The sequence below is a fragment of the Giraffa tippelskirchi genome, chromosome 5, assembly GCF_054371585.1.
Source record: "Giraffa tippelskirchi isolate mGirTip1 chromosome 5, T2T-mGirTip1v1.2.pri, whole genome shotgun sequence".
NCBI classification, from domain to species: domain Eukaryota; kingdom Metazoa; phylum Chordata; class Mammalia; order Artiodactyla; family Giraffidae; genus Giraffa; species Giraffa tippelskirchi.
In genome coordinates this window covers 18,747,774-18,766,364 of record NC_137279.1, presented here as the reverse complement: position 1 = coordinate 18,766,364, position 18,591 = coordinate 18,747,774, and the positions used below count along the sequence as shown (strand labels likewise).

At 40.0% G+C, this 18,591-nt stretch overlaps 1 protein-coding gene across 4 annotated transcripts in view; it reads right to left on the bottom strand.

Annotated features, from left to right (window-relative positions):
• Positions 1–1,951: 1,951 nt before the first annotated feature.
• ACBD6 (acyl-CoA binding domain containing 6) overlaps positions 1,952–18,591 on the bottom strand; it is a 194,383-nt gene continuing 177,743 nt past the window's right edge. For 3 of the 4 annotated variants that reach the window (XR_014052382.1, XR_014052381.1, XM_081485838.1), the window contains 2 exons: positions 4,412–4,484; positions 1,952–2,239 (listed from right to left, as the gene is read on the bottom strand). Coding sequence is in view for 2 of the 4 variants with exons in the window: in XM_081485838.1 (XP_081341964.1) it covers positions 2,085–2,239; positions 4,412–4,484 (228 nt within the window). In the remaining 2 variants the exon portion in view is untranslated. The remainder of the gene's footprint in view (positions 2,240–4,411; positions 4,485–18,591) is intronic. The other variant, XM_081485840.1, reaches the window with a different exon arrangement.

Genomic DNA, 18,591 nt, shown 5'->3' with positions numbered 1-18,591 from the left:
CTGGAGTGGGTTGCCATTTCTTTCTCCAGGGGATCTTCCCAACCCAGGGATCGAACCCAGGTCTCTCACATTGCAGGCAGACTCTTTACCATCTGAGCCACCAGAGAAACCCTGAGCCACCAGTAAAAGCTGACGAGTGAGGCACTAAATAATTGTTCAGTAATTTAAGGGGAATGAAAACAAATCAAGATCCAGTTTTCTCAGACATTTATGGATGAAATCTTCCCCGTAATAAGGCACAGGGAGATGATCCATAGATTGTTATATATGACAGCAAAGTTTTTGAAAATTTAGATACTGGTGACAAAAGCATAAAGATTTTGGAAACTGATTTTAGAATGTACTTAAAAATGTTAAGTTGATGAATGTTTTTAGTGATAGCTTTCAGTGCAAATTTGAAACCTTTAAAATCAAAGTAATAAAAGCCAAATTACATTCTTTATTTAAAAACAACTATATAGTTTTAGATGTGGCAAAATAGCTTATTAAACACTTGTCTAAGAAATATCAAGGTTGAATTACAAAAAAGAGATGAAAAAACGAGTTTCTTGATAGCTTCTTGCTCAGATAACTACTTTGTAAATCGGAAATGAATGAACACATTTTGATTTGCTAATGTCCTAAAAATGCACAAAGTACTATCAGTTAAAAGCTGTATGCAACGTCTTGGTCGCTTTTACTGTAAATAATGAATAATGTTTCTTAAAACACATTCAATTAATGTGGAACATGAGGTTAGCTGAACAGGAGGTTGCCATGTAGCTGAAATTGTGGGAAAAGAAGAGATAACAAAGAGAATGCTCTGCTAGAATTACAGTAACATTTCAGGATGTACTAACGTGCATATCTCTTCCACAGATAATTAAGAAGTCATTTTAAAAATGAATGATCTTGGTGAATGGTTTTGGTTTACATCTCTGAAAATTAGAGATCAGAAAAATCACAAAATAAGCAACATTATTTAACATGCCTCATTTCTGCTCTGGAGGGGCTGGTTGAGCTAATGCAACTCTTGTCCATTGCTGAGGGTGCCACTAAGCAAGTTTATTCCTTGTTATCTTAGGAGTGATATCTTAGAAAAATGATCTTTTAAATGGTCATCTCTGCGTCTCAACTTGTTTCTTCATTTCTCTTCCCTGACAACTATCTATACTTTCCTTACATAATAAGAAATGTTAAGGAACTCCCCAGATGGAGTTCTTGAGGCTTAAAGGGGAGCCAGTTTCAACAGTGGCACACTTGTCTGTCCTTTAAATAAAACCTGTGGTGTAGTTGTTTATGTTTTTAATAAAAAGTAGAAGCTCTCCAGAAATAACTTCAGTCACACCTAAGTACTGGAGCATTATGGCTATTTCATTTTAGACCCCAACAGGCCTAACAGTTGAGGCCTGAGCTAGTTACAGAGACTGCTGCCATATGCGACAGGGACATTACAGCCAATGCAAAGGGCTTGAAGGAGGTTCCTCCCTGTTTTGTGAAGGTGAGTTTAAGGAATCCTGACCTAACTAGTGAATTGTTCAGAATCTGTGTTTCCATCCTAAAATGCCCACGATTCTTAGGTTTTCAGTGACTCTGGTTGTTTTAGCTTCCCAATTCTGTCTAACAAAAGAATAGACACTTTAGCTACTTATTCAGACCAGCTGTACCAAATGCCAGGAAACTGTCCGAGCTCCATCCCAATATTGAGATTTCATGGAACTTTCTCTAATTGTCAGTGTAGTACTGCTAGGTCTATTTCCCTTCTGTATTTTTTTTTTTTTTTTTAAAGAGCAGCCATGTTTAATATTGTGAAATACGACGCATCTCCTCCTCTCCCAGCCTCTAGAACAGTGATAAATTTCAGAGCACGCTCAGCGGAATTGGATTGTATTATGCACAGTACACATGTTCATCACCAAAACGGAACTCGCCAGAATGTATGCAAGTAGAATGAATTGCTGAGACTTCACAATTCCAGTTCCTCACAACTGATTTTATTAGCCAACATATACCAAAGATGGGCGGCAAAAGATGTATCATTTTGCAGTTTTCTTTCACCACCGGAGCCCTGTGCTGTTGTCGACCATAGTTTTCCAGTCTTTTGATTAAGCCTTGCCTGTTGTGTGCTGCTGTAACATCAAAGTAACTGCTTTGCACCCTGTCACCTCCTCTGGCAGGCAGCCGTCCTGGTCTCGGAGCATGGGGTTGGCCCCGGACTGAAGTAGCAGCTCCACAATGTCCAAAAACTCACAGGCAGCAGCTGATGGGGAAATCAACAAATATGGAAACCAGGTTACTGTGAGACAAAGAGAAACCACTAGACTTCAGCAGGAAAGGCAAGTGGTAAGCAATAAGAAATCCTGAAAAATGAACAATGTGACAGACTGGGGGTGATCAGGCCTTGGAACGAAATAGTGCTGTGACAGTGGATTTGCTAGTGTTAAGAAAACAAAATTTACCCCTGTGTTTGCCCAGAAGCCGACAGACAGACAAAGACATTTTTTAAAATTGTGAGGCTTTTAGACTCTATTCTTCAGGATGGGAATGAAGGGAAGGAACAAAAACTAGTTGAAGTATTTCTTTTACTTTGATCAAAATAATGATATGTTTGTAAGCTAAGTCAAAAGGCTAAAAATACTATAAATGTCAAAGAAAAAACTTTTGTCTTTGAAGAGGGAGTAAGTGGGTAACTAACTGAACTTTAAAATTAGTTAAAAACAAAAACAGTGGCCTAGTAGTCAGACCATCCCTCTAAAGAAAACAAACAAAAAAATGGCACCAATCACACAAGGTGTGTGAAGAGGAAAAGGACCTACAGACATCAAAACTTCTCATGAAGATGGTACAGTATTGCCCCCAGACCAAAAGGCTAGAAAAGAGCCATCCATTCTCGTGCACATGTGGAGAAACTTGATTTATGACAATGCTGGCATCGAAGATCAGTGAGGAAACAAAGCTCCATTAAATTAGATGGCACTGAGACAGCTAGGCTAACGGCAGAGATGGTATTTCACACAGGATCAAACATAAGTGGCAATTAACATATGAAAAGATGAGCAACCACATTAGTAATCATGGAAATAAAAAATTTCATACCCACTAGATAGCTGAAAACCAAAAACTGAGACAATACCAAGCATGTAGGAGGCCTGGAGCAAGGGGAGCTCCCCTCCGGACTATGGGGAGCATACACCGTGCCTCACTTTGGACAACCAGTTGGCATTACACGTTAAACCAAAACAAATGCCCACCGTTGGACCCAGCAGTTCTACTCCTAGCTATATAGTCTTCAGAAACCTTTGTGTATGTTCTCCAGGACACACCTACAAGAATGGACATACAGTAGCCCTACCTGTAAAAGACCCCAAATGTAAACAACCCAAATACCCATTGAGAATAACATGTAAAAATAAAATACTGTTTACATATACAATGAAATCCCCACACAACAAAGAAAACTAAGGAACTACAGTTTCACATGACATGAGTTCATCTCCAGATCTTAATGTTGAAGGAAAAAAAGCAAGTCAGAAGGACACACACAGTATGTTTCCACTTAACATTTTAAAAGCAGACGAAACTAAACACCACTGTTCAGAGACACAAATAGGTAATGAAACTATAAGGGAAAACAGTGACATAAAATTTGAGTGTTAATCTGGGGGCCCTGTAGGGAAGTCCGTGTAATTGGATAGGCATACACAGGGTTTCAAAGATATCAGCAGTGTTCACTTTTTTTTTTTCCACTTTTTTAACTATGTGGTAGGTACAATTTTTCAAAGCTACATTTTTAAATTTTTGTATCTATTTTATATACAATTCTGCAGTGTGATATATTACACAATGGCAACAACAAAAGGTTTTAAAACAAAGGGAGAACAAGAAGGGTAAGGGGTTTGATTCAATGAGTATTTTATTGAATACATACTATACTAGTTCTATCAAAGATACAGGTAAGACTCCAGCTCTGAGGAACTTAGACGGGTGAATATAATAAACACTGGCAGGCAGGGACACACACACACACACACACACACACACACACGTGACAGGTGAGGTGGGACACACACACACACACACAAACACACACACACAAACACACACACACAAACACACACACACAAACACACACACACGTGACAGGTGAGGTGGGTGGAGGAGAGGAGAAGGAAGTTGAAGGATCAGGAAAAACACACAAGTAGGTGGTATGTAAGCTGAGCTTTGAGGACGGAGTAAAACTGCAGGTAAACTGAGAAGGAAAGGCATTGCAGAGTGAGAAAACAACATTAACAGAAGGAGGAGAGGATGGGGAATGCTGAGGGAACTGTCTGCTGGCCCAGAGAAGCAAAAAAGGGAGTTAAAAGCAGAGAGTCTGGATTTAAGTCAAACTACACAAAGCCTTGAAAGCCACACTGAGAAGTTCAGCACTTACGAGGAGAGGAGTAGCATAGTCTCAGCTCTGAGTGAGGATGATAATTCTGGAGTGACCTGGAGACCCTAAATATCTGTGGCAGACAGAACAGTTAAGGAGACTGTGGCAGTCCTTTAGGGCACTTGAAATTAGCTAGTGTTGGCAGGAGTATAAAGAAAGTACTGACTATGAGAGCCACTGAAATTCAGGTAGGACACAGCAAAATACAGATGTATTTAAAAAAAAAAAGTTTGTGAATGATAAATTTAATAATTAATGAGGTTGATATAATGTCATATATGTAGATACCTAGTTAAACATTTATTTATATTTTGCATTTTTTTTTCTGGAGCGAAAATATTTTGTTTCAGATTTCAAGTATTTTTATAGACTTTTGAAAAGTTCTTAGGCCCAAGACCTGTCATCATAATGCTTACTGAATGAAACAGTCTGAGTACTTCTATGCTTGATAGATAGAGAAAATTACTGATAAATTTGATTATATAGAAACCTAAAACTGATAAATTTGAACACATAAAAATTTAAAACAGCTATACCACACACACATGAAAATTTGATATACAAAAATAAACCATAAACTGGGAAACATTCACCTATATAACACAGACAAGAGCTAATGTCCTTAATATTTAAAAAAAAAACAACTTTTAACAAATCAATCTAAAAGAACAATGGGCAAAAGCCTTAGAAGAATCAAGAAGACACCTATGTTTCTAGTCTGGGAGAACACATAGATGTGCCTGACATCTCTAAAATAAGGAATCAAAAGAAGGAAGAGGAGCAGTTTTTGGAGAGAAATAGAAGCAGAAAATTATTGAGGGGGAGAAATAATATTGGTTTGGGACATAATAAATATGTGGTGTTGGGGGATGTCTATATTGATAAGGTCAGACAAGGAGGTAAAATTTGAATATGAAAAAAGAAACCAACAACCCACCCACCCTATACACACTGCTACCTCCATCTTTTGGAATTTGGAAAAGACCCTGATCCTGGAAAAGACTGAGGGTGGGAGGAGAAGGGGGCGACAGAGGATGACATGGTTGGATGGCATCACTGATTCAATGGACATGAGTTTGATGTCTCTTCACTGGGAGATAGTGAAGGACAGGGAAAGCTGGCGTACTGCAATCCATGGGGTTGCAAAGAGTTGGACACAACTTACTTACTGAACAACAACCTCCATTTTCATTGTACTGTATGACTTTCTGAAGATGTATGTTTTTGGATCAGGATTTTTAGCAATTTTTCTGAATACCCTGTTACATGTTTATATTACACGACTTCCTTGGCCAAAGAGCTACCTACCTAAGGTGGTTTCCCTTACCACGTTAGAGAAATACATTTGAAAGAGACAGTGTCGTTACCAGTAGACACATTTATGTGGCTGGGAAATAAAAAGCTTTAGAGGCAAAGATTGTTAATGCCAGTTATTAAATTTTCACCTGTATTTTTTACTACAATTTACATTCATCCATTTTGGGTTTTGTTGTTGTGGATCACTGAACATACTTTATTATTATTCTACATTATCTTTGCCGGGTTTTCTTCTTCCTGTAAACAGACTTTACTCTTCAATAGCTCTTTAAAAGTACTAGCAAACCAAGTTAAAATGATTGTCCTTTACCACACCTGGCTTTCTCTCTCCACCATGCTTTCGACCGACTACTGCAGTGAGCTTGTATCAGAATTACCTGGAGGACGGAGAATTTACATTTCCTAACAGGTTCCCAGGTGATGCTGATACTGCAGATCTGGGACCTCGCTTTTCAGACTCAGGGCTCTACCAGCTTGCCTCCTCCCTCATGCTATTTGCCAATTTTCACAGCTGGAGCCACTTAACTCACACGTGTAGGAAGGAATACAGGCCTCTCATTGGTTCCGTACGACGTAACTTTACGTCGTCGGGTAGCAGACATAAGTCCGTTTGCCTTTGCTGAGTTTTCCAGCTCCCACACGTCATCTCTTCTTGGATTCCTTGCTGGACATGCTATTTCCTCTGGGACTAGGACACTGATTTTGCTTGCTCAGTTCCTTCTGGAAGCTGAAGATAAGCAGGTAAGTTCACTTCCTACTTCTGGGAATCTACCTGGTTGCCTTATGCACGTTTGTTTTACAGTGTTGGTTTGCCTGCGCTGGTTTCTTTCCGTTGCTTGTTGTTAAGACTTTGAAGTTTCCCTTTTTCTGTGCCTGAGTCTAGTGTCCTGGGTCTGGCGTTCCCGGGACTGACTTCAAATACCCAGGGTACCTTCTTTGCTTTTCAAACAAGGGTTATTTATTCGGTTGAACAACGTTGTTGCTATTTCTATGACTGTTGCCCATTCTTTTTCTATTTTATATAGAGGAGCCGGGAGGGCTACAGTCTGTGGGGTCGCAAAGAGCCAGACAGGACTGAGCAACTAACAATACACACATGTGTTTCCAGACCCGTCAACGCCGGCTTCATCTTCCTCATGTTCTGAGCCTCAGGGCTGGCTGGGTCTTTTCCCTCTATAAATGATTACTTTTCTGGTAAAATCATACACCTTGGCTGGCAGGTTCCTAATGCCAACTACATGTATGGCTTAGATCCAAGTTAGTCAACTCTATTTTTTTTCCTTTTTAAACTGGTGTCAAGAAGGTCTATCAGCTTGCCATGCAAAGTGTAGTCTGAGGATCAGTGGCTTTTAGCATACTAGGGGAGCTTTTTAGAAACGGGAAGAATTGCTCCCACCTGAGACTAATTGTGACTCAACCTTACCAATCACTACTTTTTCCAACTTCCTTATCTCACCACTGATGCAATTTTACAAACCTTTGTTGGGTGAGTTTCCTGATGACAGTGTGAACTATGACCTATAATCCATGATTCTCTAGGAACCCAGAATCTGTGTACATCTCACATTTGTTGTTTCGTAGTGTATCTTTTGACCAAGCCCTTCTCAACTATGTCAAGATACCAAAGGAATGTTTGTTCATGTTATTGGCCATGATCTGATGAGGGTCCAGGGTGGATGAGTACCACTCAAATTCAACAATAAAGTTTAGATGCCTAATATAATTCTGGCCCACAGTTGGTGACCATACAAATCTCTCTCATTGAAACAGAGCAGGACCCTGTGACCCTTGCAGCCCCTCCCTGCCTTGTCCTCTGCCTGCCTTTTACCTGTGGAAAACTTGAGTCAAAGAATAAATTTAATCAGAGAAATGTGAACATGTGGAAACAAAAGAAAACAGTCAGAGGAGACCAAATAATGTACTCATTAAACATAGTCAGGGACCTTCAGTTCCTTCTCAAGGGCTATAGATAATATTCTGAGCCATATCCTGTGAGTTACATTATAGATACTGAAACCCCCACCAGGTGGAAGAAGTTAATTACATGATGACCAGATTGTAGCCATGACATGTGTGCGTGCTCAGTCCCTTCAGTTGTGTCCAACTCTTTGCGACACTGTGGACTGTAGCCTGCCAGGTTCCTCTGTCCAAGGGATTCTCCAGGCAAGAGTACTGGAGTGGCTTGCCATCTCCTCCAGGGGATCTTCCTGATCCAGGGATCGAACCTGTGTCTCTTATGTCTCCTGTGTTGGTAGGAGGCGGGTTCTTTACTACTAGTACCACCTGGGAAGCCCCCACAACTCTGGGAACTGGCCTTAAAGAAATGGAGACAAACCAACCCTGGAACTGATGATTAATTGTATTGAAAAACAACATGATGCTGGTTAGACCACTGATGACCAATTTCAAGATGACTGTCAGAGCTGACTGTACTGTTTCTGCCTGCAGCCCTCTCCCTCTGTCTATAAAAGCTCTTGCCCCCTAATTTCATTGTGGCGGGGTGGGGGGGGTGGAGTCGGACTTTGGACAGATGTCTGCCCTCCACCCCCTCCAAGTTGGGGGCATCCAAACTCAAGCAAACTCTCCTTTCTACCAATCTGGCCACTTTATAGGCTTTTGAGAGTGAGCAGCGAGACCCCCACTTTCAGTAACAGTTTTTTGTCGCCCAACGTGGGGCAGACTGCTACAGCTCTTGTGCTTTGACACCTGGCTCTCCTGGGTTTCCCATGTCCATGACAACATATGAGTCTGCTGCTCGTGACTAGCTGGCTTCGAGAAGGGGATTTGGGGGACGTTCCTAGCAGCAGCCAAAATCATTTGTTTTGAGGATGCTCCCTGTTTCTCCCCTGTTGGCACTAGCTGCTAGCTTACACTTTTCCTTGGTGGAATGGAAACATGCGTTGGGGATGAGGTGACGCGCTCCAAGATGGGATAGGTCCACTGGTGTGCACCAGGCAACCTTCCCATTTGTGAGTATGAAGTGCTATTTGGGCATTCTTGCCAATTGGTTCTGATATGTGTGTGACACTGAGAACTGTGTGTGGCCAACAAGTGCTATTTGGGCATTTTGCCAATTGGTTCTGACATCTGTCTGCTGTTGAGGGCTGCTTGTGGGCACTGAGCGTCATTTGGGCACTTTGCCAATTGGTTCTGATGTCCAACTACCATTGAGGACCATTTGTGTTGGGGAAGTGTTTTTTTGGGATTCTGTACCAGTCACCCTCAGAGATGGTTTGTGACAGATCTGTTTTTTGGTGTGTGAATATGTATTCCATCTGTGTGACTGGTATCTTTGTCTTTTGTAAAATGAGAAATTCAGGTTCAATTCATTAAGAAAAATTCAAGCTATGAAACTATGACTAAAGGTGTTTTTTTTTTTTTTAAACTAATGTATGCAATAGTGTTCTTTAGATTCTGGAAAAAACTGGTTAAGATGAAACTCTTTTGAAATTCCAAAACCCGGTTCTTTTTGTATATGCAGTTAGAGAAAGCTGGCTTGATAGAATCCGCCGCCCCCCCCCCCCGCCCCGAACTCTGATCCTGAGAAAACAAAAATATGCCTAGGAGAAAACTTGAAGTTAACTCATCATGCCTTTGAAATACAAACACAACCCACTTTGCCTGGGACTTCAGCCCTGGGTTAATCAGAAAACTTGAAGTCAAAGTGGGGAGGGGGAGGAGGAGAAAAAAGAAAAAGCAGGTTTTTAAAATCAGCTGTATAAATTGGACTGTTCTGTTATTCATAAACTGGTAAGTTTAATTGCAAAGGCTAATTTGTGAAATATAAAAAGATGAAACAATGAGATCTCTGGATGTTTTTTATGTCTCAAGATGTGTTTTTGGATAATATTGCTGAGATTAACTCGTAAAGGAGCTCTATTTAACTGGTTTAAAAAAGGTAAGTGTTTGCAAATCAAACAAACCTAAATTTATCTACTTTTGCCTTCTTGCAAGGCCAAGAGGGAAACTAAAAGTGCTTGGAAATTGTGCTATGAAAAATGTATGTCTTAAAAAAATAAAAAGAAAAATGTACGTCTTAGAGGTTATGAAATATGATCTCAAGTTTGCCAATCAGAAAATGCTGGTATAATATTTCAATCACTTGTTTCTTGGTTTTGTTAAGGTTTTCAAGGGTTAAAAATTGTGATACATAAAAATGATTAGGGAAGCATTTCAGTGTGTAAAACAAGTAGGATATATGTTGTTGGTGAAGAGAAGGTATAAAGACTGGATATATTGTTGTTAAGGAAAAATGATGATTTTGTCCTACAGTTGGTTGTTGGGGGGAAAAAAGGGACAAATCGGTTTGGATCCAGAAAATAATAAAAGGTTTGTGAAAAAGGAACTTTGAGAAACGACTTTTGTATGCTATCAGGATTAAGATTAGACTGAAGTTAATTGGGTAAATGAATTTTGTTATTATTAACAGTAAACTGATGCAAGACTAAATTTGTTTTTTTCTGTTAAGAAAACAAAGTTCTCCTGGAATATTGATCTGATTTTGGTAACAGTGACTTCTAGTGGAAAGTTATTGTTTTGCTTCTAACCATACTTTTGACCCCAGTGTTCAGGATGGAAAAAAATTGTCCAGTGAAGTTGTCACAGAGTATAACTACTCATGATGTGTAGTACTGCTGGCTTTAAGTTGACTGCTTAACACATATGTACAATGTTTGTGTGACAGTGGGGTATAAAGGACAAAACATATGGCTGATAAAGCGTTTCCTCATTAACATACCTTTGAGCCTGTTCATGATTAGTGTTCCCCCAATGTGGACAATTAGGCAAATACATAAACAAAAAGGAGGCCTATCACCGAGGGACATGGATGGACTGAGAGCAGGTAAGGGAGCCATTGTGGGAATGTTGGAAAAATACACTGCTTATCAATGCCTTATATGGAAAGATTTACAGCTAAAAGGGGAAAATGATGTAAGAAGTTTCTACATATTGAGGTATGGGGATATTCTGGCTTATACATGATTTGATTTGAACTTTAGGTTAACCAAAACAGCCTATTTGTGGCCTATTAAATATACATAGTACATCTGCTTTAACCACTGGAAAAAAAATACATCCAGAGAATAATACAAAGATGTATTTTGATTACAATCCTCATTGTAATATGTCTAGTAATTTTGAAATGTTTGTCCAGGTACTATGACAAAGTAATCAACAAGAGAGATAACGTTTTCATAGTACAAAATACCGATGTGAAGCACAGTTCAGTTCAGTTGCTCAGTCGTGTCCGACTCTTTGCGACCCCATGAAATGCAGCATGTCAGGTCTCCCTGTCCATCACCAACTTCCTGAGTCCACCCAAACCCATGTCCATCGAGTCAGCGATGCCATCCAGCCATCTCATCCTCTGTCGTCCCCTTCTCCTCCTGCCCTCAATCTTTCCCAGCATCAGGGTCTGTTCAAATGAGTCAGTTCTTTGCATAAGGTAGCCAAAGTATTGGAGTTTCAGCTTCAACATCAGTCCTTCCAATGAACACCCAGGACTGATCTCCTTTAGGATGGACTGGTTGGATCTCCTTGCAGTCCAAGGGACTCTCAAGAGTCTTCTCCAACACCACAGTTCAAAAGCATCAATTCTTCGGTGCTCAGCTTTCTTTATAGTCCAACTCTCACATCCATACATGACCACTGGAAAAACCATAGCCTTGACTAGACAGACCTTTGTTGGCAAAGTAGTATCTGATTATTTCCAGTTCTGTGTCCATTCCCCAAATTAGGCAGGACTGTGTCCCACATGTGAGCCTATGGACCTCAGGGCTGCTCCAGGTTCTTTGAATTCTGCCCCAATTGGTTGGAGGGTTGGGTGGCTAGTGTAGTGCCTTGTTCAGGATCTGAGCAGAAGGAAGCATGAGTGCTCAAAAGCAGAAGTGCTTAGCTAGGTGTACTGAAAGACTGTTTTCCTTTCTTTCCTCTTTTCTCTTGTGATTTGATAACCAACTTCAGAGTTTGGATTCCTTTTTGTGTGTGTATCTGGTGGATTTATGGTTTGCAGTTACCATGAGGTTCAATATAGCAGTCTGTGTATAAAAAAGATTGTTTTAAGTTGCTGGTCTCCCATTTCAAATGCATTTCCAACATCCTGCATTTGCGCTCTCCTCAAGGTTGCTGGTTTTGATACCATGTTTATGTGTAGATGATTTCCTACCGTTACTAAGTTTGCCTTTACTAGTGAGCTTTCCCCTTCATAATTTTGTTTCTAGTTGTGATCTCTTTCTCCTATAGAAGTTTCTTAAGCATTTGTTGCAACGCTAGTCTGGTGGTGCTGACTTCTCTTAGCTTTTGCTTGTCTGTAAAGCCTTTGATTTCTCCATCAAATCTAGATGAGAGCCTTGCTGGGAAGAGATTTCCTGGTTGTAGGTTTGCCCCTTTCATCACTTTGTTACCCCACTCCCTCTGGCCTGCAGAGTTTCTGCTTAAAAATCTGCTGCTAGCCTTGTGGGAGTTCCCTTGTGTGTTATTTGTTGCTTTTCATCTTTTCTCTTTAATTTTGGTCAGTTTGATTACCGTGCGCCTTTATGTCTTGTTTCTCCCTGAGTTAATCCTGTGTGGGACCCTCTGTGCTTCCTGGACTTGGGCGAGTTTCCTTTCTCATGATAGGGAAGTTCTCAATGATTACCTCCTGAAATATTCTCTCAGGCTCCTTCTCGGGCCCTTGTAGTGCGACTGTTACTATGTGTGATGTCCCAGAGATCTTGTAAACTGTCTTCATTTCTTTTTTCCATCATTCTGGTCTGTGGCAATGATTTCCACCATGGTCTTCAGCTCACTGATTTGTTCTTCTGCCTCATTTATTCTGCTGTTGATTGCTTCTAATGTATTTTTCACTTCAGTTATTGTATTCATCAACTCTTTGGTGGTTCTTTATATTTTCTCTCTGCTGAAAACTTGTAACTTCTCAATCTGTGCATCCATTCTTTTCCTGAGTTCTTGGATCATCTTTATGATCATCACTTGGAACCGTTTCTCAGGTAGATTTTTCTATTTCCACTCCAATTCTTAGTTTTGTTTTTTTTTTTTCCTTTTTTTGAGAGGTTTTATCTTATTACTTCGTCTGGAACATATTCCTTTTCTATCCGTGGTAGGTTACACTTTTTGACCTTGGAGAAGTGTCCCAGCAGTGCATTCCCCTCTCATCACGCAAGGGCAGGGAGCAGCTGTTCCCAGGGTAGGTTCTGACCTGAGTTTACAGACTCCCTTCTTCAGGCTGCAGGATCATAGTTTTGTTTCTGGTGCCTGCCCACTGGTGGGTGGAGCTGGGTCTGGTGGGCGGGGCTGTGCTAAGGGACCTGTGTAAAGGTGGCTGTGAGCTCAGGAAGCCTTGAGGCAGCCTGTCTGCTTGGCTTGAGACATCCCAGCACTGGCGCCTAGTCTGTTGGGTGGGGCTGGGCCTTGGTGCTTATGACCCAGGCAAGATGTCTGCCTTCCACGAACATTCATGTAAATGACATTCACCAATATCTCTGCCACCACCACCAGTGTCCACATCCCCAGGGTGAGCTACAGCTGCCCTTCCCTCCCCCCACCTCCTCAGGAAACCCACCAAGATAGGTCTGGCCTAGGCTCCTACAATGTCACTGCTTTGGCCCTGGGTCCTGGTGTGTGAGACCTTGTGTTACACCCTACAAAAGTGGAGTCTGTTTCCCCAGTCCTGTGGAGCTCCTGCAGTCAAACTCTGCTGGCCTTCAAAGCCAAAGTATTCTGGGGGCTCCTCCTCCTTATGCTGAATCCCTAGCTGGGGAGTCTGACATGAGGCTTAGAACTCTCCTGTGGGAGAACTTCTGTGATATAATTGTTCTCCAGCTTGTGGGTCACTCACCTGGGTGGTATTGGAATTGATTATATTTCAAGTATGCCCCTCCTATAGTTTTGTTGGGGTTTCTTATTTGTCTTTGGGTGTAGAATATCTTTTTTGGTAGGTTCCAGTCTCTTTTATCAATAGCTGTCCAGCAGTTGTGATTTTTGTGTGCTCATGAGAAGAAGTGAACTCAAGGTCCTTCTACTCTACCATTTTGTCCCTCTCAGATTCTTCGTCTACTTTGGATTGTGCCAGTTAACATATAGATGAAGATTCCCTGCCTCCCCACCCCCCACTGCCTCCATCTTTTTGTTTTATTGAAGTTAATATTCTTCATAAAAATTTGGTAAATTCTGGCAAATGTGTCTACTTGTGTAGCTACTATTCAATAGAGACAGAAGACCTGTTCATAACCCCTAAGAGTTCCCTCCTGCCTCTCTGCAGTCAATCCTTTTATCCCACCCATAGGTCCTGGCAACCACTGACCTGATTTCTGTCTTTAGGTTTTGCCTTCTCCAGAAATTCAGAAATCATAGAGCATATAGTCTTTTGTGTCTGGCTTCTTTCACTGAGTGGGATGCTCTGGAGATTCATCCATGTTGCTGCATGTATAACTAGTGCTTTCTATTTTATTGCTGTATTCCGTTGTATAAATATATGTAGACATATGGGTTGTGTCCAGTTTTTGGCCATTACAAATAAAGATCCTGTGAACACTTAGATACATGTCTTTGTGTGAATCTTTTATGTTTTCACATCTTTTGGGTAAATATCAGGAGTGGGATTGCTGAGTCACATGGCAAATGACTATCTAACTTGAATAAGAAACTACCAAAGTTTGTATTCCCACCAATTGCTCTGTGTCCTTGTCAGCACTTGTTACTAAAATTCTTTTTAGCCATTCTAGTCAGGTTTATAGTACCTATAGCATAGATACTATGTAGTATAGTCAGGGCTTCTTATTGTGGTTTTTAATTTGCATTTCCCTAAAACCTAATGATGAACATCTTTTTATATGCTTATTTGCCAATCACCTACCTTTGGTGATTTATCTCTTCAAATCTTCCATCCATTTATTAATTGGAGTTACTTTTTATAAATTTAGAATTATTCTTTTTAAATTCTAGGATATAAGTTTTTCCTCAAATGTTTCATAAATATATTTTCTCACTCTGTGACTTGTCTTCTATTAAGAGTATCTTTTGAAGAGTAAGAATTTTTAATTTTGAATGAAGCCCAATTAATTTTTTTCTTATGTTTTATGCTTTTTGTGTCCTATATAAGAAGTCTTTCTCTGTCTCAAGATCACAAAGATGTCCTTCCCATTTTCTTTTAGTCCTTTATATTTTAACTCTTATGTATTGGTCTCTGATCCATTTCAAGGTAATTTTTGTGAAGGGTATGAGGAAACAGCTGAGGCTTGTTTTCACCCCAGTATGTATGTGTATGTCCAACTGTTAAAGCACCATTTGTTATACAGCCAATCCTTTCTTCCACTGACTTACCCTGACACTTCTGTCACAAATCAATTTACCCATGTATAGGCTGGTCTGTTGGAGAAGGAAATGGCAACCCACTCCAGTATTCTTGCCTAGAGAATCCTGTGGACAGAGGAGCCTGGTGGGCTGCTGTCCATAGGGTCGCACAGAGTTGGGCCACCTCATGCGAAGGGTTGACTCATTGGAAAAGACCCTAATGCTGGGTAGGATTGGGGGCGGGAGGAGAAGGGGATGACAGAGGATGAGATGGTTGGATGGCATCACCGACTCGATGAACATGGGTTTGGGTAGACTCCGGGAGTTGGTGATGGACAGAGAGACCTGGCGTGCTGCAATTCATGGGGTCACAAAGAGTCAGACACAACTGAGCGACTGAATTGAACTGAACTGAAGCAACTTAGCATGGATACATGCATTGGAGAAGGAAATGGCAACCCATTCCAGTATTCTTGCCTGGGGAATCCCAGGAACAGAGGAGCCTGGTGGGCTGCCGTCTATGGGTCGCACAGAGTCGGACATGACTGAAGCAACTTAGCAGTAGCAGCAGAAGGCTGGTCTATTCCTAGGTTATTTATCATGTTTCATTGACCTATACACCTTATTTACTTATACTGCTTCAATTTCTATACCTTTATAGTGAAACTTGTAGTAAATAATAATGCATTGTTCAAAGGAAAAAAAGAAACTAAAAATATTTTGAACTAATGAAAATGAAAACACAACTTATCAAAGTATGAGGGATGCATCAAAAGCAGTGCTTCGAGGGAAATTTACAGCATTGAATGCATGTATTAGACAAGAAAAAATATATAAAATCAGTAATCTAAATTCCCACCTTAGCAAACTGGAAAAATCAAGAGCAAATTAAATCCAAAGTAAGCATAAGAAAGAAAAAAAAGAATTACACCAGAAGTCAGTGAAACTGAAAACAAATCAATAGAGAAAATCAATACAATCAAATAATAGTTCTTTGAAAAAGACCAGTAAAAGCAATATGCCTCTTGTTATTGTTCGGTCACTAAGTTGTGTCTGACTCTTTGCAGCCCCATGGACTGCAGCATGCCGGGCTTCCCTGTCCCTCATTTTCTCCCAGAATTTGCTCAAACTTTTCTCTGTTGACTCAGTGATGCTATCTAACCATCTCATCCTCTGCTGCCTGCTTCTCCTCTTGCCCTTAATCTGTCCCAGCATCAGGGTCTTTTCCAGTGAGTTGGCTCTTCTCATCAGGTAGCTAAAGTATTGGAGCTTCAGCACCAGTCCTTCCAGTGAATATTCAGGGTTGCTTTCCTTTAGGATTGACTGGTTTGATCTCCTTGCTGTTCAAGGGACTCTCAAGTCCTCTCCAGCACCACAATTGGAAAGCATAGATTCTTTGGCACTCAGCCTTCTTTATGGTCCAACTTTCACATCCATACATGACTATTGCCAGAGCTTTGACCATACGGACCTTTGTTGGCAAAGTGATGTCTCTGCTTTTTAATATGCCATTTAGGTTTGTCAAAGCTTTCTTCCAAGGAGCAAGTGTCTTTTAATTTCATGGCTGCTGTCACTATCCACAGTGATTTTGGAGCCTGAGAAAATAAAATCTGTCACTGTTTCCACTTTTTCCACATCTATTTGCCATGAAGTGATGGAACTGGATGCCATGATCTTAGTTTTTTGAATGTCGAGTTTTTTTTTCTTGAATATTGAGTTTTAAGCCAACTTTTTCACTCTCCTCTTTCACCTTCATGGAAAGGCTCTTTAGTTCCTCTTTGCTTTCTGCCATTGGGGTGGTATCATTTGCATACCTGAGATTCTTTATTTCTCCCGGCAATCTTGATTCCAGTTTGTGATTCATCCAGCCCAGAATTTGCATGATGTACTCTGCATATAAGTTAAATAAGCAGGATGACAGTATACGGCCTTGAGATACTCCTTTCTCAATTTTGAACTAGTCTATTATTCCATGTAAGGTTCTAACTGTTGTTTCTTGTCCTGCATTCAGGTTTCTCAGGAGCAGGTCAGGTGGTCTGGTATTCCCATCTCTAAGAATTTTCCATAGTTTGTTGTGATCTACACAGTCAAAGGCTTTAGTAATCAATGAAGCAGGAGTAGATTTTTTTTTATTTCCTTGCTTTTTCTATGATCCAGTGGATGTTGGCTATTTAATCTCTGGTTCCTCTACCTTTTCTAAATCTAGCTTGTATATCCCGAAGTTCTCAGTTCATATACTGTTGAAGCCTAGCTTGAAGGATTGAGCATTACCTTGCTAGCATGTGAAATGAGTGCAACTGTATGGTAGTTTGAACATTCTCTGGCACTGCACCTCTAGTCAAGTTAAATATGAAAAAGAGGACACAAATTATCAATATCAGAAATGAAAGAGGTGTCATCACTATAGGTCCAATAGACATAAAAAGGATAATAAAGGAATACTATAAACAATTCAATGCCTACAAATATGATCATCTTAGACAAATTCCTTGAAAGAGACAATTTGCCAAAATTTACTAAAGAAAAAGTATACAATCTGAATAGGCCTGTTACCTATTAAAGAAATTTAGTAGATGATTAATAACCTTTTATGCTAGAAGTACAAGGCTCATATGGGTTCACTGGTGAATTCTAGTAAACATTTAAGGAAAAAATTATACCAGTTCTCTACATCGGTTTCAGAAGGTAGCAGAGAGAATACTTCCTAAACCATTCTATGAGGCCACTATTACTCTAATAACAAAACCTAGACAAAGACATAAGAAAGGGGAAGGTGAAACTACAGACTGGTATCTCTTGTGAACATAAATGCAAAATCCTCAACAATATATTAGCAGATTGAACTGAACAATGTATAAAAAGGATTATATACCATAACCAAGTGGGATTAATCGCAGGTGGGCAAGGCTAGTTCAACACTTGAAAATCAGTTAATATAATCCATCATATCAATAGGCAAAAAATAAAAGTCGCATGATCATATCAATCGATGCAGAAAAATAACTTGTCAAAGTCCAATACTTATTTGTGATCTAAAATAAAAAAAAAAACTCAGTTAACTGAAAATAGAGGGGAACTTCAACTTGAGAAGTTCCTGACTATTTCTTTAAACTTTTTTGTCCCTTTTCCCTCTATTTACTTCTGGGATACCTACTATCCTAATGGTGCTCCTCCAAAAACAGTGAGACAGCTCTTGCAGAATTTCCTCATATTTTAATGCTATTTCTCTTTTCTACTTATAACATTTTTAGATTTCCATTTTTGAGCACTCTAATTCTTTATTCTATGTGATCTGCTCTGTTTCCAATGCTTTCTAATGCATTCTTTATCTCATTTATTGAATTCTTCAGCTCCAAAACTTGTTTGGTTTTTTTTTTTTTTTTTTTAGAGTTTAAATCTCTGACAAAGGATTCCTTCTGTTCATTCATTTTATTTCTGAGCTCACTGAATGACTTTTCTGAATTTTTTTGTTGTTTGCTGAGTTTCTTCATGACCACTACTTTGAATTCTCTACCAAGTAGATTGCAGTATTCCATGACTTTAACCTTGGTTTCTGGAGAACTGCCACTTTC